At 51.6% G+C, this 25,862-nt stretch overlaps 8 protein-coding genes across 8 annotated transcripts; 4 read left to right on the forward strand and 4 right to left on the reverse strand.

Annotated features, from left to right (window-relative positions):
• Positions 1-314: 314 nt before the first annotated feature.
• Positions 315-1,208, reverse strand: PtrM4_128290 (membrane protein; the record flags this gene model as incomplete). The annotated part of the gene is made up of 1 exon (XM_001939878.1): positions 315-1,208. The coding sequence occupies one exon, from the start codon at positions 1,206-1,208 to the stop codon at positions 315-317; it is 894 nt and encodes a 297-aa protein (XP_001939913.1).
• Positions 1,209-5,207: 3,999 nt separating this feature from the next.
• On the reverse strand, positions 5,208-6,191 carry PtrM4_128300 (Bin3 family protein; the record flags this gene model as incomplete). The annotated part of the gene is made up of 3 exons (XM_066108863.1): positions 5,208-5,818; positions 5,898-6,047; positions 6,164-6,191. The coding sequence occupies 3 exons, from the start codon at positions 6,189-6,191 to the stop codon at positions 5,208-5,210; spliced, it is 789 nt and encodes a 262-aa protein (XP_065960855.1).
• A 2,606-nt stretch (positions 6,192-8,797) lies between these two features.
• PtrM4_128310 (Velvet multi-domain protein) lies at positions 8,798-10,196 on the forward strand (the record flags this gene model as incomplete). Its single annotated transcript, XM_066108864.1, has 3 exons — positions 8,798-9,092; positions 9,210-9,498; positions 9,551-10,196. 3 exons carry the CDS (start codon positions 8,798-8,800, stop codon positions 10,194-10,196), a joined length of 1,230 nt encoding a protein of 409 aa, XP_065960856.1.
• Positions 10,197-11,209: 1,013 nt separating this feature from the next.
• Positions 11,210-12,940, forward strand: PtrM4_128320 (PyrG, CTP synthase (UTP-ammonia lyase); the record flags this gene model as incomplete). The annotated part of the gene is made up of 3 exons (XM_066108865.1): positions 11,210-11,223; positions 11,271-11,742; positions 11,792-12,940. The coding sequence occupies 3 exons, from the start codon at positions 11,210-11,212 to the stop codon at positions 12,938-12,940; spliced, it is 1,635 nt and encodes a 544-aa protein (XP_065960857.1).
• An 869-nt stretch (positions 12,941-13,809) lies between these two features.
• On the reverse strand, positions 13,810-15,037 carry PtrM4_128330 (Leucine-rich repeat (LRR) protein; the record flags this gene model as incomplete). Its single annotated transcript, XM_066108866.1, has 3 exons — positions 13,810-13,814; positions 13,861-14,635; positions 14,687-15,037. The coding sequence occupies 3 exons, from the start codon at positions 15,035-15,037 to the stop codon at positions 13,810-13,812; spliced, it is 1,131 nt and encodes a 376-aa protein (XP_065960858.1).
• Positions 15,038-19,659: 4,622 nt separating this feature from the next.
• Positions 19,660-23,177, reverse strand: PtrM4_128340 (Dimer-Tnp-hAT domain containing protein; the record flags this gene model as incomplete). The annotated part of the gene is made up of 3 exons (XM_066108867.1): positions 19,660-19,835; positions 20,048-22,436; positions 23,085-23,177. 3 exons carry the CDS (start codon positions 23,175-23,177, stop codon positions 19,660-19,662), a joined length of 2,658 nt encoding a protein of 885 aa, XP_065960859.1.
• A 986-nt stretch (positions 23,178-24,163) lies between these two features.
• On the forward strand, positions 24,164-25,051 carry PtrM4_128350 (uncharacterized protein; the record flags this gene model as incomplete). Its single annotated transcript, XM_066108868.1, has 1 exon — positions 24,164-25,051. One exon carries the CDS (start codon positions 24,164-24,166, stop codon positions 25,049-25,051), a length of 888 nt encoding a protein of 295 aa, XP_065960860.1.
• Positions 25,052-25,122: 71 nt separating this feature from the next.
• Positions 25,123-25,610, forward strand: PtrM4_128360 (uncharacterized protein; the record flags this gene model as incomplete). The annotated part of the gene is made up of 2 exons (XM_066108869.1): positions 25,123-25,374; positions 25,428-25,610. The coding sequence occupies 2 exons, from the start codon at positions 25,123-25,125 to the stop codon at positions 25,608-25,610; spliced, it is 435 nt and encodes a 144-aa protein (XP_065960861.1).
• Positions 25,611-25,862: the final 252 nt, after the last annotated feature.

Consider the following 25,862-nt stretch of genomic DNA (forward strand, 5'->3'; position numbering starts at 1 on the left):
ATAAACGAACAAGAGGGGGAAATATATTCGACCAGGAAAGAGAGATCGCGCAGAAAAGCTAAAAACAAGCCATGAAGCTGGATGAGATACCTCCCATGAACCCCAACACCCAACGGAAACCGAGATATAAAATGTCTCGAATGCAAAACGAACAGACTGAGCCGACCGAGATAAGGGAAGGAGGGGGAAAGATGTACAAGGGTGGAAACAGACAGGGAGCTCGGAGAAGCCGAAAGACCAAAAATAGAGACAATGATCACATCACCATCACCACATCACACGCATGCGCATAACCCATCCAACCACCACCACCTCTACATAATTTCCAACCCTTCAAAATCCACATACAAATTCCTGGACCCACTATTCAACCCGCCCACGCCACCATTCGCCCTCCTCTCGAAGGCTGAGATGCCAAAATTCGCCGGTCGACTAGCGTACACGCCCACACGTACAGCTTTATCTTCCACGCCCCAGAAAAACCACGTCACCTCTCTCAGCTTCTTCCAGCCGAGCAGCTCGTCCTCGTACCATACCCACAGCGCATAGCCAATGCGTTCAATCTTGACGCGGAGCGCGAGGCGCCGTTGCTGGTGTGGCGGGAGGGCGCTGAGAGACCAGTCTGCGCCTTCGCAGTTTGCCACGACCGAGGTGGCGTACGAGCAGTTGTTTGAGAATTCGAGGCCGACTTTTGCCCATTTTGAGGCCGGGGCTGGAGCGTAGTAGGCGGGTGGGGCGACGCTGGGGTCTTGGGGTTGTTGAGAGTCTGGTGATGGGACAAAGGTTTCTGGGTTGGGTATGCTGGTGGTTTGCGCGTGTTGGGTCGCTGGGCTGGGTGCAGCGCTGGTGCTATTGCTATCGCTGTCTTCTAGAGTGATATCTGCAATATTCGGCACCTCGGGAGGAGTCGTCGTCGAATTCGCCTCCGCTGTTGCCGGCGGTATTTGGCCTGGCGGTGCGCCTGCAAAGATGACTAACCCTCCCTGATCCCACTCAAGCTCCCAGTCTGAGGAAACGGTGACCTCTGCGGCTATAAAAGGGTTGCGCAACGCGGTATAGAGTATCGGCGCCGTCACCGTGTCTCCTGTTTGCGGCTTCCTCCAGAGATCCGTGTTTGGGGGCGCGGCGAGGGTGAAGGAGCCCAGCCATTCCGGTACCACGTCGTCTACCACATTAAGGGGCGTAAACGAGGAGCTCGCGGGCGGCATGGCTCGGTAAATGGGGGCGATGCGGGTTAGGAGAAGGTGGTTTCGCGGATAGCAACGGGATCGAGTTTGCGCCTGGGCGGTGGGAGAAGGGCAGTTTCCTGTTCCTAGGGCTGGGAGTTGCTGCGATGGCTGGCCAAGTTGATCTCTATGTAAATGACAAGGGCGATATGTGCGATGCCGCAAGTTGTGTTCGCGTTGGTTGTCTAGCTCTGTGCGACGGAGGTCGGAAGGTCATTCGCCTTTGGGCAAAAGCAAGGATCCGGCTTACGTCTGACCGTCGGCAGGATGTCGAATAACCAGAACCAGCGATCTGCAAGAGGGATCGTGAGAAGCGCCCGCGCGGAATCTTGTCAGGCAAAGCCTATCGCACGGTCAGTTACCAAGACGGTTTCATGTCCTATAAGCGCCCCCATTCTGCGCCCCAGATTTGCGCCTCACAACGACTACGACATGACAAGTCGCGGGCCCTATAGATGATACACGCAAACACGTGCTCAGACGCACTGATGCTACTCCCGGATTTCTCTGCTGCCTACCTGATAACGCGTCGATGATTTTGTTTTTCCTTGTTCGGGCTGAGGCTACTGTTCCGGTTCCAAGCTATGGGCGGCGGCTTGAATCATGACCCGGCAATGGTACATGTAGAGAGTGGACGAGATATTTCGTGTGAAACCCACCCGCGATGCTGCTTCAAGGTTATATATACTCCTTCTTGTTGCAGCGCTTGGCTTCCCGCCTAGTCGCCAGGTAGTCGTCCATTTGAGCTGAAGAGGCCCGCCACCGCAGACGCTCCATCAGCAGCGGCAGCTACCCATCACGGCCATTGATGATGGCGAGACGGGGGTCAACATGTCCCTCGCATCCTCTTGCGTCGGTCCCTGCGAAAACCTTGCTTGTCCTGCTCAGGCCAGGGAGGGGAAAAAAGAGCTCTCTTCTCAAAGGTACAAAGTCTCCGAAGCAGCAAGGTGAGGTGGCCACTGCCATTTTGCCAGCCCCGCGTCGACCTGTCGCGTCCAGAGCAGGTGTAAAAAAACACCCACGTCTCATCAAAAACGGCGGGCCCTCGTCGCTTCCCGCTTCCAGCACACACACATACGCAGACACAGCTGGGCCGGATCGAGTTCCGTAGTTGGGGGCGCGCAAGTGCGGGCGCGCGCGCACGCAAGATGCAAGCGTTCGTGGCAAAAAGGCAAGTGAGAGGTATGATGTGCTGGAAACGTCTCACGACAGGTAGGACTATGTTCTGCATAGCCCCTGGTAAATGCATGAACGCTCGCTATCGACTGGCCTTGCCCTCGCATACGTAATCGAGACTGCAGCAAGTCGTGTTCCGAGGGCGGCAAGACGAAATGCCACAACTGCCACATTTTCTCCACAAACTTCGACCGGAATCGGCTCAATACAGGAAACCAGCCGAGTTGTAGCTGACTGTGGCACTTTCTTCAACATACTTTGCATGTGCCGCTTGAATGTCTGCCAGACATGTATTCTACCCCTTTGTCTTTTCACCTCTGCCATTGTCGAGATGCTGTGTTGAGGAGGAGATGAGCGCAAGGTGCAGTGCAGTAGCTTTGTTGTCACTCAGAGCCAGCTCAGCCGGCATCATCTAGAGCACCATCGCTTGTGCAAGGCGCTGTTGTAACTGTACGTGTGTGCTTTCACAAAGCAGCTATCCGACGATGCGTTGTTCATCTAGGGACCACCCCCATTGAGTCGGCGACCTCTTCCACCATCGACAGCTGTGTATCCACGACAAGCAGCTTATCCAACACTCGATAGCATCACTTTTCCATACGTAGCTTTGGAATGCAAGAAGTGGGAGAGACCATACAGAGTATCAAAGCAAAAGAGAGAAATTTCAATACTTTGTCAACCGGCCAATATCGATTTCGATCCGCTGTGCTCACGCAAGCTGACACACACTGCCTTCCACAAACACACTTGGATCCAATTCTCACTCTCGGCTAGCGACAAACTGCCGATGCATTAATCGGTCACCGACCTGTCTGTCGTGCGACCGAGCATACAAAAGAATACTGCAGCCCCATAGGTTGCAGGGCGTGCTGACGACAGTAGTCCAAACAGCATCTGGCTTGCAGAAGCGTCACTCGTCGTCGCTCCAATACCCAGAGACCACAACTGTGTATGCGTGCACGGCTACGAGATTACTCCGTCAGAGTGCACGACTGCGAGATTACTCCATGTCCGATATACGATGCTGCCTTTGACCTTCGATGGCACCACTCCCTTCAAACTGCGCTAGCGGAAACCCGTACGGCCATGCCTATGCAATACAAACTTGAACCATATTAGCCATGCACATGGACGTTTCATACCGTACCTTGGCTGCGAGTTCCAGTGTCCTATGAGAACCCGCGGGCACCGCAAACTCCAATCTAGAAACTGTGGTAGTGGGCGTGCGCCACTTGGACTACAAGGTCTCATCGTTCAACCACATGGCTGGACTTATTACTTACCTGTTTTTAGCTAATCCACTCTCCGTGCTCATACAGCCAAGTCTCCGAACGCGTTTTGCTACTAGTCCAAGATGACGGTATGCACTTTCCTACAGATCCCGGACTGATTACGGCACTAGTCGCAACCTGTTCACATGCGCTGCAAAAATTCACAAAAGCAGTTACTGGGCTATCTGCCATGCACATCCCGTTGTTGGCCGCACTCGAGTCCCGCACAAAACCGTAGTCGGTGAGCATCGAGACTGGACTTGCACAAACAAGCCGTGGGGTTTTCTAGTCAGTAAAATGACGAGGATTGTTGGTTACTCATGGCTGGCGATCACTCCAATTAGCTCTTCCTTGAATGTAGTGAGGCGCGCCAAACGAAAGTCCTTCATTGCATATCCAGGGGACCCTACCAGTGCGGGATCTCAGCTCGGCCTAGAACAGACACTGTAGTAGTGAGGCTCACAACCTTTCCACCATGCACTGTTAGCTACACACCTGGCCTGGCGTGCCATGCCCGGAAACGCAAATAGTTGAGAAGCAATGTCACACAATATGGCCGACGATGAGCTCATGATGCGCGGCTCGAACGAGACCCGGTATGATAGGGTTTGCGTTAGCAGGCTTCATCCGCTCCAGCGGTTAAGTTATATCCCCGGACATGCACGTCAAACATATGTCAAAACTCTCAGGGCCACTACTCCTAGTCATTCACGTGCAGTCTTGTGACGCGGCTAGCGCAAGTCCACAACCTCATACGGTAACTGCTCTATGGTTTGGTCGAACTGCTGGAACCCCGCTAGGCTCTAGTCTTCCGGTAATTACGCCATGGTATTGGTCCACTACTTGAGCCAAGCCGTATTTCAATGGCCGCTGATATGTCCAAGGATAGTCGCTCGTCGCTGCGAATTGCAATACTGAAGCGAATAGAATTGGCTGAAACGATGTTTTTCTTGCTATCTGGACGATCTCTGCAAGGTGTGCCCGCCACGATCGTACGATGCGCAAGCTGGTATAACTCGGGTCCAATAGGAGAGAGATCGGCCAGCAGGGAACATGACCGGAGAGAACTCCAGACATGTGGAGCACGGCCCCGCAGATTGAGTAATTGGCAGCCACTCGATGACTGCGCCTTATCTATCTGGATAACGAATGCCCGACAGTAGGTGTGATCGGATCAAAGGATGGTTTGTTTGCGGTATGCGTGATGCAGAGAGATTTGAACGGCAACACATATAGGTGTTGTAAGAAAACGGTGCGCCACGGGAAGCAGGGTCAATCAGGCCAAACATGCCGAACGATTTCATACAAGGAGGCTAATATATCCAGGGTCCAGAGCGAGATCATATATCCCGAATACACGAGATTGATTATCCAAGCATGCGGAAACAAGATTTCTGATGGGCATGGACATTGCGATGTACCCCTACCAATATTACCGTACGTGTTTGAGAAATGGCCAGATGCACAAATGTCGGCGGCAACATTCCGAGCAGACCATGGTGGTCATGGGGTGTGGTTCTGGCGCGTAGTGCCTTTAAACCTTTCGATACACGCTGATGCGACGGGGTAGGGCATCCGAAGAAGCACAGAGGTGCAGGCCCTGGTCCTGGAGCAGTTTATCAAAGGAGGTCTCTGGCCGTAGCTCCAACTTGTCCAAGGCCTGTTGAAAGTGCGGAGCGTGATTTGGACGGACGGCCTTTTGGTATGAGTCCCAACCTTGAAGCTCGATGATAAAGTGTCCACCAGACTTGAGCGATGCAGAGCATTTTGCGAAGAAGGCGATGAGGCCCTGGTCAGCATGCTCGAGGTGGATCCACTTGATGACGGATAATGCCAGGATCACATGGTAGTCTTCTGCGACATCTTGGGCAGTGGGTACGGCCCAATCTGCGGAGTAGAAGTTTACACGAGGCCAACGGGCTGACGCAGTCGACGCGTTGCGTGAAACCCTGCTTTCCGGCTCTATGCGGTAGCCGTGAGAGAGCACGGCCGACATGGGAAAGTAGTCTACGACATGTGCGGGTGCTTGGGCGGTCGTGGGGGGTCTGGCACGGGAAGCGCGCAGCGCGAAGAGCTTCTCGGCTTGACCAACCAGCTGGGGGTCGATGTCGATGCCGGTCACGGAGGCGGCGTGGAAGTCAAAAGCTGCAAGTTGATCAATATCGAGTCGATGGTAGTAATAGTCGGTTGCAGGAATTGACAGGGGTATCCTTCCTGCACTTACCGAGTTGTGTACTGACGCTGCCCCCATTACAGCCGACGTCCAGGCAATGCTTGGCGGTGAAGATTCCTGGGATCAGCGCCGCTAGGGTTTTCAATCTCGGATCAAGAACGTGTGTGGCAGAGGCTGGGGTTTTAGCAACCCCACTATAATCTGCGGGTGGGAGTCAGCATCAACGGAGGGGGGGGGGAGCAATTGCCGAGCAGAGACCGGAACGAGTAAGTGGACCACGCCATCAGCCTTTCGGGGGGTTCGCTGTGAGCACGTACCACGATAGTTGCCAAACTGGGTAGCCATGGTATCTGAATGGGGCTGGTAGAGCGTAGTCGTCGATCGCTACCGGGGGATTTTGGAGGGCGGCTGGTAGTGGGAGAGTAGCGGGAGAGGGTAGCGAGTTGGGATGGGAGACGGGCTAGGCTAGGGGTGGGGTGGGACGGGCGGTGCGGTCGCGGTCGCGGTTGCGGTGAGATGGGCGAGGGAAGAGGGTTCCTGCCGGCAAGGTGAATGGATCATGGATTCAGTGGGTGGATTGATGCAGTGTAGGCAGGATAGGTGCTGCGAGGGCAGGTGCTCGCGTAGGGTAAGTACCTAGGGCTCTGGGACGGCAGGTGCTCCCGGACAGCAACTGCCAATTGGGTGGGACCCGTCCGCCGAGGGGGCAGGCGCGATGACAGATGTTCCAGTGAAAGAGGGGGGCAGGACCACAGGTCAAGGAAAGCGTTTCCAGGAGAGCCAGGACGTTGGTGTCAAAGCAGCAATGCGTCCGCTTGACGTCGCACACGAGCGGAGCGACTAGGCTGGGGTGCTGCGCGCAGGTACGCGGATGCTGCTCCGTGCGGACAGCAGGAATTGTGACGACGAGTGCAAAAGGCGGCACCTGCCAGGGTTGCAGTGCAACATGGCAGCACTGGCACGGTTGACAATAAAACAGCCCTGGCCGATAGACAAGGCTTTTATGACGAGCTATAGGTCCTGGAATGAACGGTGCACGGAGGGTCACGTGTTGTGTTGGCTGGCTATGGCATGTCACTGTCAGCCTGATGGGTGCCCAGATGGAATTTCATTTCGAGCCAAGTTACATAGACGAACAACACCACTGTGGCTCGAGGGAACCCTGAAAACCTTGTGAGCGCGACCGGCGAATTCACACTGGTCAATTTGCTCGCTGCTGCGGGAGACATGGTCAACGGTAGACACCAACTGCCGCGTCTGCCAGTCCAGTCACGCTGGCCATGTGTCTCAATGGCCGCATGACGGCCCTCCTCTTACTCCTCGCACTCGCTCATCAATCTCGACGGCAAGCGAGGCCCAGTGTGAAGCCATGTCTCTCGATGCGTCGCCCTGCTCGCCCGCCATGGTCAAGCGCACGCCACAGTCGGCCGTGCCCGTTGAACAGCAGAGTCCGGCATCCAGGTGCGGAGGCCATGTCTCATGTCGTCGATTCACGGACGCATGAGACGGCCTGGGCGTCGCCTTCTCTCTTCCAAAATCCCGGAATTGGGCAGACCCGTCCTGACTGGGTGCATCTTACGCTGAGCCGTTTGCGACCCCACCGACGGCCAGTGGGAGCGCGGAGGCGGACAGCAATGGCGTCGCAGGGCAGATCGCTTTTAGCCGCAACCCAGCCCTGACCCCATTCGACTCGACGGCCTAACAGATGAAGGCTGCGCAGCCACCCATCCCGCACTAGTAGCTCCACGACGACTGTGACTATGACTGACTGCACAGACGAGTCGAGTCGTCCACGTCTTGCCCTCAGGTGCGCCGAGTATCATGAAGCACTTAGCACTGGCAGGCCTGGCCACATGCCTCGCAATGCTACCTCCGCTCGACGCTGCCCATGGACCGAGTTACGTGATATCTGGCATATTGCTCCATATTGGCTGCCGCCGGGTTACAGTGTGCAACCCCCCGGTCTGCCTTGATTCGAAACAGACCTGGGCTGCGAAACCCCGATGCCGTTGTTTGTCTCTCTTTTACCCGGCCACCAGCCTATTCCGTCACGCCCCACGAAAATACAGCCAAGCCTGTTGCTGAGCTAGACACTCTGCTCCCTCGCCAGTTGGGCCACGAGAGCAGAGAGCGGGCCGTCAGGGCTTCCTAAACCACACGCCTGCATGGCCTGCAAGCCCGCTCCAGAGAGAGTGGAGGCCGCAGAGACCACATGCATCAAACTAGCCCACCACTATACCAGAACATGAATCAACACACCAGCACCAGTGCAGCTGCTCCACGCAGCCCGCGCCAGAAACTGACTGAATCATCAAAGCAAAAGTGCCAGACGCGCCCCGTCAATATCGCTGACAACTACCCGGCCTCGAAAACCTGGGGGTCCAGCACCGCACCGCAGACGCCAAGCTCGGCTCCAAGCTCCACGCTGCCAGACGCCAGACATCGCTGCACTTATCGCCCTCCTGGTCCAGATTTATGCTCCGAGCCGGCTACAACTGACGGTTGGCGTGAGGCTTGAGACTTTGCAGGGTGCTGCGGGCCCACCCCCGTCTGCATCCTTTCCTCTTCCCGGGCGGCCGTTGTTTTAAGGCGTCTGAGCGCACTCCACCTTAACGTCGCCATTACTGAATTCAAGCATCCGCGCGGCGATCTGCCTGCTGGCGATCCAGATACGTACAGGGTCGCCTACAAGGGACCTTGAACTATAAACCACTCACGCCGCCACACTCAAGGTAGTGCCCCATTCCTGACGTCCTGTCCAACACTGCACCACTCCCTGCCGCTCCCAATTTGAAAAGAGCCTCCGAACTGAACACAAAAGTGCATCCCAATGCGGCTTCGTGCATCGTGTCCTGGCCCGGGCAAATAATAATACACGCATGTCCCAACCACCTCCACCTCGTCCGCCGCCGTCGCTCCCTCTGACTTCGACAACCAGCCAGGCTGCCAAAATGACGGAAACCCAAAAACTTCCCATCTTCTCCCCGCCAGGCTTTCATGACTACTCTTCGCGCCGTCTACCCCCGCTAGAAATTCCGCCAGACGCTGTACCACCACGGTCGGATCACCAGTTCCGCTCGCCCATCAACCAACTGCCCTCGATCCATTCTGGACTGCCACCCCGACACGATTACCACCAGCCATCATCAATACATCGATCAGCCGCGCCTGTCGACAAGCTTCTGCAACATTCAAATCCCTACACCCCACCGAGGTCGGATCCCCCGTACTCACCTCAGCAATACGGTCCTTCGATTTCGCCACGCTCAGAGTTTGACTCCAGAGGGCCGCGAAGACTGACAGAGCCACGCTATCCCTACGAGGAACACCGTCATTATCAACATCAACATCACCAACACCCAGAACAGGGATACTCGTCCCTTACTTCGCCAGTAGAGCCCTCACACCAAAGACCGGGTTACGCCCCACTTCCATCACCTGCATATACGCCTAGCTATGCATCAAGCAGCTCTCAATTCCGGACTTCAGTCGGCTCTCATCAGCATGCGCATTCGCAACGAGGCTCGATAGGGGCGCCCCCGGGACCCATTGCCTATCAGGAGCCACCACCGGTAGCCCCTCCCGCGCGGAAGCAAACCCGTCCAATCCCACTACCAGGTTCCATACCGCAACCTGTGTACAATGAGCAACTGTAAGCATGTCTTTTGGCTCGACAAGGAAAGAAACCCGACTAACACATGCAGGAACCTGAACTATGAGCTCCGTGTGCGACAACAACCCATTGCAGCCCGGGCGTGCGGGTTCGGAGAACGCGACCGAAGGGTGATTGACCCCCCACCCATCATCCAGTTACTAGTAACGGATCCAAAAACCGGTATTCCAGACGACGATGAGCTACGTTACTCACTAAACGTGGTGCATTGCACGCTCTGGAACGCAGAAGGGACGAATGAAGAGACCGCACTCATACAGCCCGACCGGCGAACCACCCGGCGCTTAATGGGCCAGCTTGTCGCCTCGCCCTCTGTAGCAAAGGACGAGCATGACAACGAGGGTTGTTTCTTTTGCTTCCCAGATCTGTCCTGCCGCACGCACGGCAAATACCGTCTGCGGTTCGTCCTGATGCGTATCGATCCTGTGAACCTACATGTTGGAGGCTTTTCACCAATACTTACAGAAGTATTGAGCGATGTCTTCACTGTCTACACTGCAAAGGACTTTCCTGGTATGCGTCCTAGCAGCGCTCTCACCCGAGCACTGAAGTTGCAAGGATGCAATATCCAGGTGAAGAAGGGGAATGAGAAGGCACTGGCTCGCAAACGATTAACCGCGAGTCAAGAGCACGACAATATCGACGACGAAGAGTTGAAAAGACGGCGCAGGGAGTAAGCATTCGCCGCAATACCATGTCATCAAGTCATGACTTCCTACCAAGCATCATTTACAGCGGGCCCTGCGTGGTTTGATATTCTGGTCATCGGAAACATTCTTTTCAGATACCGATTTGCATCTTGACGACATTACGACCGTACTAAATTTCTCCCGACACAATTATTTTCTCATTCTCTTTGGCTGGTGGCGACGATGTTGATTGCAAGGCGTTTGTGCAATTCAAGAGGTTGCCTGAATAACTTGGCAGCGGCGGCCATTGTTGTAATGCATTTTTGAACTTAAGTGAACAAGCACGATACCATTTGATAGCTCGTATTGAGAACAATAGAGGCAATTTGGGGAAGTTTAGTGTTTGTGCGTGAATCATGTTCAGTGTCTTCATCATGGCCTTGGGCTGCCGCAGTTCAAGCCTTTAGTAGCGCAAAGTCGCCGGTCGGCGGGGATCAGCCCCACTAGCTAAGGGTCCATGCGCCGATTTTCTTCCCAAGTTAACGCGTGCGAAATTTCAACTTTCTTTTCTTCCCTCCCCTTCCCCACAAGAAATCGAGGCACTGAAAGCAGCATCACATCATGAAGTACGTGCTTGTCTCTGGAGGTGTCATCAGCGGCGTGGGGAAGGTAAGATGCTGGACGCCGTACCTTTGATCTCAACTAATGCGTATATGTAGGGCATCATAGGTAAGCTTTTCTGATATGTGCGAGGGGCTCCTCGTCGTACTTCAAGACTCTACATGAAATCAAAGTCCCCCAGATAATGCTTTGGCTATTTCAAGAGCTAAGCTTCTCGGGGCACGCCATGACAGCGGCTCTGTAGAGCCCCTCATTCTCGAGACCATTCAACCCGTAGTGAAACCAATTAACGCGCCACAGCCTCGTCCACTGGTCTCTTGCTTAAGACGATTGGCCTCAAGATAAGTGCATTGGGTTGACGCGCTCTGTAAAGCATACTGACTGCTCAGCACGTCTCGTCGATCAAGGTTGACCCATATCTCAATGTCGACGCAGGAACGATGAACCCGAAGGAGTAGGTTGCGTCGCGACTTCCAAAACTCCATAGACTAAAAGCCATAGACACGGCGAAGTTTTCGTCCTCTCTGACGGCGGTGAAGTTGACCTTGATCTCGGCAACTACGAGCGTTACCTCAACATCACCCTAACCCGCGATAACAACATCACCACGGGCAAGATCTACCAGCACGTCATCGAGCGCGAGCGCAAGGGCGACTATTTGGGTAAAACCGTACAAGTCGTCCCTCACATTACCGATGCGATTCAAGACTGGATCGAGAAGGTCGCGCGGATACCGGTCGATGACTCAGGTGAAGAGCCCGATGTCTGCATAATTGAGTTGGGAGGCACAGTGGGCGATATCGAGAGCATGCCGTTCATCGAGGCTATGAGTCAGCTGAGGCGGCGGGCAGGTAAGAACAACTTCATGCAGATTCACGTCTCGTATGTGCCCGTTATACATGGAGAGCAGAAGACGAAGCCTACGCAGCAGGCTATCAAGGCAGTCAGGAGTAATGGTCTGATCCCAGATCTGGTATGTGCTGCACGCTTATCATGTTGGAATTGCATAGTTAACTGTTCAGATTGCTTGCCGCTGCGAACGCGAACTCGAAGCCTCCGCTGTCGAAAAGATTGCCCACTTCTGCCAGGTTGAGAACGAGCAGGTGCTTGTTGTCAGGGATATGCCATCCATCTACCAGGTTCCTATGCTTCTTGAACAACAAAAACTGATCCCCATGGTTCGTCAGTTCCTCGCACTTGAGGGTCTCACAATCACTCCTCACATGACGCAAAAAGGGAAGCACACCTGGAATGAATGGAAATCACTTACCGGCCATGATACGCGCTTCCATGATTCTGTCACGATTGCCCTTGTCGGCAAGTATGTGGAGCTCCAGGACTCATATCTTTCCGTTGTCAAGTCACTAGAACACGCTACGATGCGGTGCAGGAAGAAGCTGGATATCTGCTGGGTCGACTCTGACCATCTGGAACTGAAGTGTCAAACGACGGATCCAGCAAAGTTCCACGACGCATGGCACAAGGTTGTCAAGGCAGCTGGTATCCTCGTGCCTGGTGGTTTCGGTCAGCGTGCCACAGAAGGCATGATCGCAGCAGCCAAGTGGGCGCGTGAGAACAAGACACCATACCTCGGTATCTGCCTGGGTATGCAGATCGCAGTGATTGAGTACGCACGCAATGTTTGCGGTATCAAAAACGCAACATCGGAGGAGTTCAACGGCGACGCCGAGAACAAGCTCGTCATGTTCATGCCCGAAGTCGACAAGACCACAATGGGCGCGTCTATGCGTCTCGGTCTCCGCCCTACGCTGTTCCAACCCGGCAGCGAATGGTCCCGTCTCCGTGCTCTATACGCCGGCAAGGAAGAAATCCTAGAGCGCCATCGCCACCGCTACGAAGTCAACCCAGACTACATTGACATCCTAGAGAAGGGAGGCTTGACCTTTGTCGGCAAGGACGACGCTGGTGTACGCATGGAGGTTATCGAGATTAAGGACCACCCCTGGTACGTCGGCGTACAGTTCCACCCCGAGTACCTCTCCCGCGTCTTGGACCCCAGCAGACCTTACCTCGGTTTCGTTGCTGCCAGCGCGGGTATGCTCGACCAGATCACACACGAGTACCAACAGGGTGGCGCAAACGGCGTTGGGGCTGAAGGCATTGCCAACGGTGTCAGCGGCCTCAAGATCAACGGCGACGCGAGCTTCTAGGTGCGCTCTCTTCTTTGGCCGTGAATGTGTGATGGCGATAGAGTGGTGAATCAGGTAGCTGTCGAGCATATGCACCAGCGCCTGTTTTGGGTAAGAATGCGGGGATAGAAGGTGTTGCGTCAAATGGGTCATCATCATCTATTCATCTTGGCCTGGAGTTTCGGGGATATCAGCCATGGAAGTTATGAAAACACAACCAATCTCTTCTATCTGACGACAGACACGTGCAAATGATATACGTTATTAGCTATAGATCAGGAATGAGAAGATCAAAAGCATTATCACTCCGATATACCAGACAGCGAAGCTCTCACACTTATTCTTGTTTCATGCTGTGATTCCTGTAGTTGTGATGACAGAAATGTCAAAGCATTAGTTCTTATAAAAGCCCATTCACAAAAGAGTCCAATCAACTGCAAAGTTTGTCTCCTCAAGCAAAGATGTTCTTAGTGTACAAGTTATAACCATTGATTTGGGGTATCTCTTCCGCCCTACCAAACACCTATCCGACCATCTATCTAGTATGGAGAAAATCTATGCTATTACATGCATGATGCCTCATTTGCCACATTCCCCGATAAGACGCCATGCAAATGCGCTCTTCACATCCCCCTGCCTAACAATCATCTTGATCGAGAGTCATCTCTGCCGGCCGGTGCTATACCAGGTTGAAGTGTCATACCTCTCTTTCGTGTGCGAATATATCCGTGGTTTTCGACAATGGAACCTTGCTGAAGATGTGGAAAAGGCGACGTCGCTGCGCTGCATAGGATAGCACATTGACAGCAAATCGGTCGACATGCCGTGATCGACTAGACTTGCTTTACGAAAGCTAAAACACGGATATGGTTAGTATGTGTTCATGTCGTTTACTCTCCTCGCAAGAAAATTGGGAGAAATCGGGGAAAGGGCAAACTTACTAGCATCAATCTGCACCACCTGCGGCAGCGCTAACCTAACCTTATTCCTGTACAGCGCGGGCTGACTCCTCTGCAATGGATTGCCCTCAAAGTATACAGTTTCCAACTCCTCCTTGTCCCTTAGCTCGCGCTCGATCTCCGCGTAATCGCTCAACTTGCAGTTGCTGGCCCAGAACTCCGTCAAGTGCTTCAGGCTTTTGAGGCCGCTCAGGTGTTCAATGGGGTTCGCACTGATGTCAATGACGCGCAGGTTGGTGTTGTTGTCGAGACCAGTTAGTTCGGTGAGCAAGTTGTGCGAGATGTGTAGTTCTTCGAGGTTGGTCAGGTTTTCGAGGCCGGTGATGGTGCGCAGGCGGTTGGACTGGATGGATAATATTTTGAGGTTGGAGAGAGTGTCAAGGCCTTTTATTTCGGTAATCTTGTTCTTGCCGAGCCAGAGCTCTTCCAACGCGGTGAGGGTTTCCAGGCCTTGGATTTCGCGCACGCGGTTCGCGCCGAGTTCAATCTGGCGGAGGTTCGATAGGCCCTCAAGGTTCTCGATTGTGCTGATCTTGTTTTGCACAAAGTAGAGGTCTTTGAGCTTGGTGAGGTGATTGAGGCGCTTCATGTGCTTGATCTTGTTGAAGGAGAGGTCGAGCGAGGTAAGCTCGGTGAAGGCGTCGAGACCTTTGATGTGCGCGATGAGGTTGTCGTACAGATCAATTTCTGTAAGTGTGGGTGCGGAATCTGGAGGGATAGCGATGCTTTCTATGCGATTTTGGCGGAGGCAGAGACGCTGTGGTGTTTAGTATGATTGAATATTTGAAACGAGAGCGTGCTGCAATACCTTCATCTGCTTGAACCTCTCCAGCCGTAACGACGTCATATCTGAGATCTTGCAGTGTACCAATTCTATCTCCTCCTCGTCTTCTGGTGTGTCATCCAACAAGTCCTCGTCCGCAGCCAACTGTTCGGGCGGTGGGCCTTCGTCGTCTGAAACTTCTGGGTCGCTCACCACTTGCGCATGTGGATCTCTTGGCTCGTCGGTGAGCGACATTTTATCTATGCGTAGCTTGCCGTCCCACCCGCTACTGTCTCGCGGCTTGTGATCTTCTTTGTCTTCATCGTGTGTCTCGTTCGCGTCGGCCGTGGCCGCGGGGTCGCGCTCGCTGTGCGGGGCAGATTCTGGTTCAGTCATGTTGAGAGGGGCGTGTGCGTGTTTATGAGGGACCGACTGTAGGCCTCTGGAACAAGCAGAGGTGATGTTGTAAGACGTGCTTTCTAGATCGCGGCACTGCTGGAATTTGTGGGTGATTGTGTAAGCGTCTAAGTTACGTCGTTTACGTTGTTGGTTGCTAGGTAAGCTCTGGCCAGGCAAGGGTTCAGCGGGGTGACGATCGTCGTCAATCAAGTTTAGCCAGCAATACGCCAGCGCTACGCCATCATGCCTGACAACCAGATCGACGCTATAAAAACGCGGCGGGAGAGTTCGTATTTTTTACTAGTGCATTCATGACGGCGAAACCGTCGGCACTTGCAAGAACAACGTCCTAGTCTTCCACTCAACCCCCACGTTTGCGGCTAGAGGCTATGCAGCGCACAGGGTCATTAAGCATTAGACTATCACCCACACGTTACATTGTTCCTTTCCTAAAAAAACTAAAATGATAACCTTCTTAAGTTATGGCATGTGCCATACTTAAACACGTTTTGTTAGAGACTGTGGCTTGACAGTTTCCCCTTGTAGCGCTTGTTATCTGCAGCCACCTGCATCATCAGCCTTCAATAAGTACAGAAGATGAGTATTCTAGAGCGAGAAAAAAAAGATCCTTCCTGCCTTCAAGCAAAAAACATACAACAGCGGGGATTCGCCAGTGGTCACCCACCTGACTACTAATCCGCCGGTACACCGCTTGAGTACCGCTGAGCGAACGGGAAGCGCTATTCTCGATGTCCTATGGTCGTATGTGAAAGAGCTGCGGGTTGCTAGCGTTATGACCAAAGGTACAGAGGTGCCTTTCAAAAGTTCTTGCTGACAGGGGTGTCTTGATTACTACCGAAGTAATGCCGAAACCTCGGCAGATCTGTCCCTCCTACCCTCCTTATACTCATTGCCACCATTAAGTTTAATAATTTCTTGAATGTGAAATGGAATCCTCTCTATCCAAGCTTGTATTTGTGGTTGTGGAAGATCTCTCCAAGCTTCCTGCCATACCTTTGATGCCTCTGCTCTGTTTTTTGGAGCACCTTTCCTCGTTGTTCTCCTTTTTAACCATGACTAGGCTGGCTCAATAGCGTTGAGGTCATCGAACACCAACTTTTCGAGATGACAAAAAGGTCCTGGATTACCCTTTTTTCATCTCAATTCCATTGAAATGCCTTCCTAGAATCAGTTTCCAACGTCTGCTTTTGCGTGCAGGCGTTGTGGCGGGCGCGCTGGCCGCTGCAACTTTGACAGAGTTGTTACCTGGCCTTAGTTGAGAGAAATCTCTGCAAATGGCCCGTGCGCCAACTGATTTTAGATGTTCGATCGAAGGCACCCTCTACGAAACCGACAGAGCAACGGCTCTTCCTTAGGTATATATCTCTATTGCTGCAAAGTAATAGGCCTATATATCTAGATGCTACCTATACCCGAACGCCCTAAACCAACTCGATATACCGACCCCATATACCGAACCGCTCCAGCACCTGCTGTCACCAGCACACTCACGAGCAAAACACCGACCAGGCACTAGATGTATAGATCTATTCTCTCTCTTGTAGATCCCTATATACAGACGCCTACACCAAAAGCCCTCTCCACCGAACGACCTAAACCGACTCGATATACCGACCCCATATACCGAACCGCTCTAGCACCTGCTTTCACTAGCACACGCACGAGCAAAACACCGACCAGGCACTAGATGTATAGATCTACTATCTCTCTTGTAGATCCCTATATACAGACGCCTACACCAAATACCCTCTCCACCGAACGCCCTAAACCGACTCGATATACCGACCCCATATACCGAACCGCTCTAGCACCTGCTTTCACTAGCACACGCACGAGCAAAACATCGACTAGGCAATAGCTGTATAGGTCTATTATTGTTAGGTTATAATAGATTCCTGTATACAGACGCCTACACCAAAACGCCCAAAACATCGACTATGTTGAGAATATTCCGGTCACCTGTCACGAGGACGCTAAGTCACATGACCCACACCGCTCTATATTAGCCGAGCTTTGTATAGTTAGCAATTGACACACTTACATGCCATGACTGAGAGAGTCATTCTTTCTCAAAAGGTTATGAGCCCGGCTTACGCGCTTGCGTGTGCATTGTGAGTGTCCGGAGTGTCGTTTCTTCGATATGGGCAGCAAGCTGGTATATGCGTGTCTACGCCAGAACAACCCAGGAGGTCGTCGCCTTCTATATTCTAAGACACTGGGTCGTCGCCCTGGCTGCCGCGAAGGGTATTAAGTCCTGAAGACACTGGGCCGTCGCCCTGGCTACCGCGAAGGGTATTAAGTCCGAAGAAAAATGGACTATCGTCCGGAGAAGCTGGGAGCGTCTCGAAGATACCTTGGGCGAGTTATACCCAATTCCGACGCGCGAGTCGAAGAGAGCAATGGTTGCTCTATCCCTTTTCAACCAACCTTTTGACAACGATTCGAATACCTACCTACCGACGGTAACCATCGATTCTTCCGAAAACAACTCGAATTGCCTGCCTATCGATAGTAACCTTTCGAGACCTTCTTTTTAAACTAGTAGCTACAGTTCGACAGCTACTTTCAATTCCTTAAACTCGAAAACCTACCGTTTGACGGTGCTCGAAGTTTTTTTACTCTCTCGAACGCTACCCACCTACCCCCACCCGATTTCTCGATCGATTTTTATCTTCTTTCCAAAGGATTTCGTTAAATAAACGCAAAGAAGCAAAGGCTTATATAACGATGGGGGAGAATAAGGGTGTTAGGGTCTGGAGCCCTGAATAGGACACAGACAAGGAGGCAGGAGCGGAGGAACGGAGCGGGGACAACAAGAGAGGAGAGCGTACATAGCTAGAGTACTGGGAGTACTAAGCTAGGGGAGCGCTAGGATAGAGGAGAGCGTACACAGCTAGAGTACTGGGAGTACCAAGCTGGGGGAGCGCTGGGACAGAGGAGAGCGTACACAGCTAGAGTACTGGGAGTACCAAGCTGAGGGAGCGCTGACTCTCACGTAGGAGTCGAGGGAGAGTCGGTATGTTGGTGATATCGATTCTACCTTGATTTTCAAACGCGAAAATTCTCTCGACCTTCTTTCTCGACCTTCTTTCTCGACCTTCTTTCTCGACCTTCTCTCTCGACCTTCTTTCTCGACCTTCTTTCCTCAACTCTTCACTCGGCCGATACCTCACTTTACTTGAGGGACTCGCAACGTAACGGCCACTATAGGGTGACAGGGAGGTTTCATTCTTGTTGACAAGGCACTTCTGGGGGAGTGTTGGAAAGTGCATGCAAGGCGTTCAGTGGAAGCATATAAAGGGAGAAGAAGCTTCGACTGCAAGACCTATACAAAGTAGTGGGTACAGCTGATCGGCTTATGGGGGAGTGTTGAGAATATTCCGGTCACCTGTCACGAGGACGCTAAGTCACATGACCCACACCGCTCTATATTAGCCGAGCTTTGTATAGTTAGCAATTGACACACTTACATGCCATGACTGAGAGAGTCATTCTTTCTCAACAGACTAGGTAATAGCTGTATAGATCTATTCTGTCTTGTAGATCCCTATATACAGACGCCTACACCAAATACCCTCTCTACCGAACGCCCTAAACCGACTCGATATACCGACCCCATATACCGAACCGCTCCAGCACCTGCTTTCACTAGCACACGCACGAGCAAAACATCGACCAGGCAATAGCTGTATAGATCTATTCTCTCTCTTGTAGATCCCTATATACAGACGCCTACACAAAACAACAGACAGACACTGTATAAAACTACAAACAATATTTCTTTTCGCAAAGAGCTCGCTGTTACATCTCTTTCTGTTCACCACACTGCTCTTTAGCACCCGCGCCAATGGAAGACTAGCTCGGAAATTGGACTACGCAACTATCCTCCAAATTGTACAAGACCTATAGAAACTCCATATTGAACAACATACATAGAACGGCTTAGCCAAAGTCCTACATAGTCACCGACTGATACAGGACTCTAATGGAAATATAATAATAATAATAATAGCGTTGAGGTCTGGTGAATTGCCACACCAGAGGAGCTTCACCACGCTCTCCCTTTCGTATACCAGACGTTGGGCATAGTGAGCATGTGAAGGAGCCTTGTCTTCTTGAACGAGAGTACCTGGTCTCTTTCTCTGACACTCCTTAGCAAAGGGGAGAAGCTTTAGGATAAGAACCTGAGATTGATAGCGCCACTAATTAATACTACTACTACCATCACGAATTAGCTTGCCAGTCTCTTTTGTCCATCTCCATTGAGGAGATTTGCCAGGCTTGTTCCTCAACCCTATCCTCTTCATGCCCGTTAAGAGCTCCCACTCATCTCTCATAACTGGCTCTAGGATCTCATTCATCTGTGCAATCTTAAGAGCTGCTTCTCTCTTCTCCTGTGCTGTCTCAGGTCTCCAGACATGACAGGGACCCTTATGATCATAAGAGAAGCAGCCCCAGAACATAAACTCAGAGTATCCCTTCCACCTCTCTCGAATAACAGACTTTGTAAAGGCCTCATCTGCCTTTCTCCATACACGATAGCTACCACGCCGGTGGTTAAGCACAACAGAGGTCTCATCAGACCAGATAACGTTCTTCTAATCGTTAAGCGTCCAGTCCTTATAGGCAAGACACCAGTCAAGCCTCTCCTGTCTCATCTTCTTCGTCAACCTAGGCTTCCTCGTCGGCTTCGTCTTGTTGTATCCTGCTGCTTTAAGGACTCTCCACACCGTGATAGATGAAACGTCGTAACCGTGAAGACTAAGATCACCAGCTATATCAGCACAGCTCTTCTCTCGTCTACAGACTCCGCAACAATCAAATCAATCAATCTTAAGGTTGTCGATTGGTTTGATTAGCTTGCGGCGACGCTGCTGATTGATTGCGGATTGATTGTTAGGGTTTTTGAGCAGATTGATTGCGATTGATTGGTTGATTGGCTGATTGATGCTAAGAAGTAGTATACAGGGGGTTATGGTGTTGTACTCCAGCCTTCTATATCGTACTGTTGTACAATCTCCTCATCTTTGACGTCACTCCACTTATCTTCATCATCACCGTTGTTGTACAAGCCGTCAAAGCCAGCTCGTCTCCACGAACGTACAAGCTGAAGGGCAGCAAGTAACTCGCTGCCAAGAGCTCGCCGGCGCGGCTCAAGTAAATCGCCAAGCTCGCTAAAGAGCCTCTCGCAGTCGCAACTAGATGCTGGTATCGTGAGTATATCAATCGCAAACTGGCTTAAACACGGGTATTTTGAGCGTAATTGAATCCAGTACTTGACTGGGTGGCCATCGCTAAGATACTGTTCGCTTGTCCACTCTGGCTCTTGAGTTCTCCAGCGCTCGTACTCATCGTCGTGGGCAGCCTCTACCTGAGCCTTGTTGCGCCGTACGAGGGCGCCAATCACATCATCTATTCCTCTATGCCTTGGTTTTGCAGTTGTTTGAGATAGAGGACGTGTACGTTGAGGCTTATACGACTGCCAGAGCTGCAGGAAGCCAGCGTTGGCTGATGTTAGCCATTCTGGCTTATCCACCCAGCTGTTCTCGCAGTAGTATTTGTAGTATGGATGGAGGCAGGTAGCAGCGTAGTATGCTGGCGATCGATCGAGCTTGTTGTAGTAATCGTTGGCCTTACTCCAGGCGGCGCGGAGGTTAACAAAGAGGTGATCTTCAGGCGCATCAGGTGGGTTGAAGTCAACTTGCTCGTACGAGCGCGTACGGGCTTCGAGCGCGCCAAGTACGTATTCAAATACAGGAATAGTCTCATATATAGCGCCGTATTTGCCTGCCTTTCCGCGACCCTCAAGCTTCTCCGTAGCAAGCTTAAGCGGCTCTAGGCAGTCCTGATACTCTGTTATCACCGCCCAATCAGCAGCTGTAAGTCCTGTTGATCTCATCCAACTAGGTGCTTCAGGGAGTTTATTGCCACGTTGACAAGCGCGGCGATCTTCAAGGGAGAGTGCGTTAATGTAGTGCTCAGCGTAAGAGTTGTATGCTGCCTGGAGTTGAGTTGCGCGTTTGAAGGCAGCGTAGTAAGAGTTCCAGCGTGTAACAACAGGCTTCACAGGCTCAAGTACGTGGAGGCGCTCTCTAGCTGGCAACTCGGCGTTGGCGGCGGTTTGGAAGCTTCGGAAAATTTCGTGTTGTTGAGGCGTTTTTATATGGTTGATAACGTCGATAAGTACACCTAAGGGCCCTTCTTGACGCCACTCCTGCATGTACACCTCCTCTGTTTGGAGCTGCTCGTCGTTGTTGTTGTTGTACGCCTCTTGATTGCTGCCAAAGATAATTGCCTGGCCAATAAGGTTAAGCGTGTGAGGGCCGCAGCGGAGGCGTCGGTGAGCAGCGTTGAAGTCGTACGCGTGGGCGAGCGAGGAGACTGCAGTATCGTTGTTTGCAGCATTGTCGAGGACGAAGTAGCCGAGTTTATCACTCCCAATACTGTATTCTTGGAGCGTCTTTTTAATTGTATCAGCGATAGCATCACCAGTATGAGAGCCTGCGAGATGTGGGAGGGCGATGGGGAGATCTTGTATCACTCCAGAGGCGTTAGCAAAGTGTGCAACGACTCCAAAGAATCCACGCTTGCCACCCTTTGTCGTCCAACCATCAAAGCTTATGTGGATCTTGCTTGCAGCTTCTGACAGAGCGCAGACAATCTGTGGCTGCATATATTGGAAGAGGCGCATTGCGTAGGTAGCTACACTGCGAGGACTTACCCACAAAGCTGCCTCTGCCTCTGGGTTTGCAAGGCTAATCATCTCGCGAAAGGACGGCCTTGCAAGTAGCTCCATTGGCAAGTTGTTATCAAGAAGGCAGAACACTGCAACTTCACGAAACTGCTGGATGTTGAAGTTGCCCATCGCGTTGGCAGCCTCTTGAGAGACTGCAACACCAGTCTCCAGCGTCTGTCGTAGAGAGAGTTGCTGCCCTGTTCTTCGAGGCTTCAGGCCGTCTTTTGTAAAGCCATGGCCTCGTTTCTGAAGGCCAAGATGAGCTGCAGCTGAGGAGGTGGCCTTTGATACGTCAAAAACTCCACTGCCGCCAGTGTCAATGACCTTGTGGATGTGGCAGTATTTGCATACAAACCACACTCGATTCTGATCGTAGAGCTCAACAACGCGATATCCATGTTGAAAGATCCAACTCTTGACGCGCCGCCCAGTTGTAAGAGGCTTCATGAACCGAGGGAGGCGATCCCAGTTAATGCCGTCAAAGTTATCGCCATTATCAGGCTCTGTATCAACACTAGCCTCTGTTGTTGCTGCTGTACCAGCCTGGCTGCCCTCAGCCGCACCCTCCTCCTCTGTTTGCGACTCGAAAAATTGCGACTCAAACGTTGTGGCCTGGCTTACGGCGGCGCCAAGGGTTTCCTGAGGCGACAGCGATCGCTGAGATAGGACAGAGGGCCTTGATAGGCGCGCCCGTTTGGCGGCGGCGGCGGCGGCAGCAGTATTGGTGGGAACTCGAGAGCGTTTGGCCATCGTGGGCGATACTAAACACTAAAGAAAAATGTCTGTATAGGTAGCTAGGCAACTAGTGTTGTGTGTAAGGGATTATTAGGGAACTGAGTGAGCGAAATCGTTGTTGTATTAAGAACAGCGAAGGACTAGCTATATAGGTGCGGGGTGAAGCCTAGAAGAGGCTAGCCCCTAAGCAGAAGGAGCTAGTCCTATAAGAGGAGAGCTAGCTGGTGAGAAGTGAATGCATAGAGACTGGCTTGCCCGGCCGACAGGGATCACAAGCTAAGCGAGATAGGGGTCCAAGATAACTATCTTCAACACCAAAAACCTTCTCTTAATACGACACTACTCGCCTTACAACTCGTTAATAATAAATCAATCTAACTAATCAAATCAATCAATCTGACCTTCGCAAGTTGATTTGATTAGCTATTTTGAAAAGCTTAGATTGAGTTGATTGAGTTGGTAAAAACTCCAAATGACCAATCAAATCAATCAATCTGACCAATCTGGATCGATTGTTGCGGAGTCTGCTCGTCTATATCTATCACGGCGTACTTTCTCAAGAGCAGCTTCCTGAATAGCCTCTTGCTTACGTGGACGGCCGGTACGAGGAGCGTCCTCAAGGTACTCAGGGAGGATCTTGATCATATCTCCGTTTGGCTCAAAGCCTCGCTGGCAGGCTCTGCCATAGATAGCGTCAATAGTGCGTGGTGAAATGCCTGTGATTGCGCTGATATGCCTGGTTGATTTGCCTCCAAAAGGTGACTTTAAAGTGACAATTAAGGCACGAGTAGAGAGATCTGTGTTTGGAGCTATGATGTATCTAAAAACACTATCAAAAACACTAAAACAGTGGGTATACTGGCCATCACCAGCTTCAAAAAATACTGATCCGTGCCAAGAAAATCGGGCCGATGGATCCGCCGCTACTCCGGCGCTAGCAAGAACTTTTGAAAGGCACCTCTGTAAATGGAGGTGGAATACAAAATGACAAAAACATACAACAGCGGGGATTCGCCAGTGGTCACCCACCTGACTACTAATCCGCCGGTACACCGCTTGAGTACCGCTGAGCGAACGGGAAGCGCTATTCTTGATGTCCTATGGTCGTATGTGGAAGATTGTAGGTTTTGTAAAAATCTATAATTGTATACTCACCGCGGGAATTATCGTGTAATGCCGCCTACATACACTTACTGCATGGTCTGTCCATTCAGGCTTCACGTAACAACTCAGAGAAGCGTCGTGTTATCAAGGGCCGGCGATTGGCCAGCCTATGCACATGGCTTTGCAAAACCCCGCACTGAGGGCGCCTATCTTCTGTCTATTTTCAGTTCAGCCTTGTTAGTGCATAAAGGATTTCAATGACCCGGAGTCTGTCTTTCTCCAGTAGCACTATACTATACTATTTTGATGTCTTATATTCTTCCACGATCTTGAACACTGAGACTTAGAATATATGAACATCTAGTAGTATTTTGTATGATTAATGCTACGGACTGACTTGTGTAAAAAGCAGTGCATAGTATCCATGTTGTTACTTCTGTTTCCACCCCTGTTCTATTTATGTCATCTTTTGTTGTTTAACCGGGAAGGCTGGATCCAGTGGAAGGCCCGGCCAGAGCGCCACAAAAATGCAGCAAGATCAAGCTGCCTTTGCCAGAAGTGTACAGAGCTTCGCCGAGGAAATCATACCATTACTCTTAAACCTCAAAGATACTCTGGTTTCATCCCAGATAAATGCAAAGCCGAGTTTTCTGGAAAGATTCATTGGCAGTGACGCAGCGAAGCAATTAGGCCTGAGCTTTGTAGCTCAGATGCGGCGTTGCCACGAGGCAGGGCAAGACGACCTGTTGGAACAATCAAAGGGTACGATCAAAGTGAATCATGATAGAAAGAACAAAGATGAAAATAATGAGGAAGGAAAGAATGGAGACGGAAAGAACGAAGGTAAAAAGAAGCACGATGAGATCTCGGATATTATAATCGTTGCGAAATACCAGCCCATAGTTGGAGAGGGCTTCAAACAGGTTATCATTGAGTATCGGGAATATGCGCACGACGTCGATGCCGATGCGATCGGAACAATCAAATCAAAAGTCCAACAATTAGCAACTCAGCTGAAGAAACTTACGTCTACATCGACGGAACCCGCAGCCTTGCGCGGCGCTCTTCAGCCTCCTCTATCGGTACTCCCATGCATAGACTGGAAGCATGATACAGACAACAAACGCTTTGTGCTCATATACGACATTCCCAGGCAGCTCCAAAACCGTCTTCAGGACAAAGAGAGTCTATTCAGTACACTTGGGGTGTGGAACCATCACCGAATCACTGAAAAATGGGCAATACCTTTCGAGCAACTATACTACATTGCCTATCGAATCGCGCACACTACCTTCAATCTGCACATTCGCGGCTGGGTCCACAAGAACATCAATCCCTCCAACATTATCTTCATGGACTCTAGATCTGCTACCAACGGGACAAGTCACCACAAAAAAATCCAACGCCCTACCTGAAAGGCTTCGAGTTCTCCCGCAAATATGATACACATTCTGAGCGCCTGAGATCAAATGATTACGAGAACGACATGTATCGCCATCCAGGCCGTCAAGGCTTGCCGGACGAGATTGAAACGTTTAAACTGTATCATGATCTGTATGCAGTTGGTACTGTGCTCTTCGAGCTGGGTCGATCCAGGTGCGTTGAGGACATACTTCCAAAGCAGCTGAAGCTGAACGGCAAGGAGAGGGTCAACGAGGCTTGGGAAGTGAGAAACACGCTAGTTAAGGAGGCGAAAACTAAGATGCCAAAGTACGCTGGTACCGCATTTGCGAAGTGCGTGATACGATGCTTAGAGAAGGATTTCGAGCTGACGCCATATACGATCAACAGGTCTGCGCAGTATTCGCTCTGCTGAATGCAGGTGCAGATGCAAACGTTGATAGCAAGTGGTCAAAGCTGGTTTCGTTGCAGAAGTGGCTCGAGATAGAGCCAAAGAGCCTGGCATACCCTGAGGGATACTTCATCGCCCTAGAGAAACTCATTGGTGCTACTCTAGAGACCACGCTTTCGTGAAAAGCGATCACAAACCATGCTTTGCAAAGCTACTCTCCGGCGTAGAAGGAAAAGATCAACACTATCCTGACATCCCCCCGATACAAAGGCAGTTTGGATGTGCAGGACGAATTTGGAATGTCATTACCGCTGCTCTGGATTAGTCTTAACGCTTCTGGTTTGGATTACCTGGAGGGTTTGACATGGTTACAAAAGAAAGGCGCCACAATAACCACGAGAGACACCTACGGCCGGGACGTTTTGTTCTACGCA

This window comes from Pyrenophora tritici-repentis, chromosome 7, assembly GCF_003171515.1.
Source record: "Pyrenophora tritici-repentis strain M4 chromosome 7, whole genome shotgun sequence".
Classification (NCBI taxonomy): Eukaryota; Fungi; Ascomycota; class Dothideomycetes; order Pleosporales; family Pleosporaceae; genus Pyrenophora; species Pyrenophora tritici-repentis.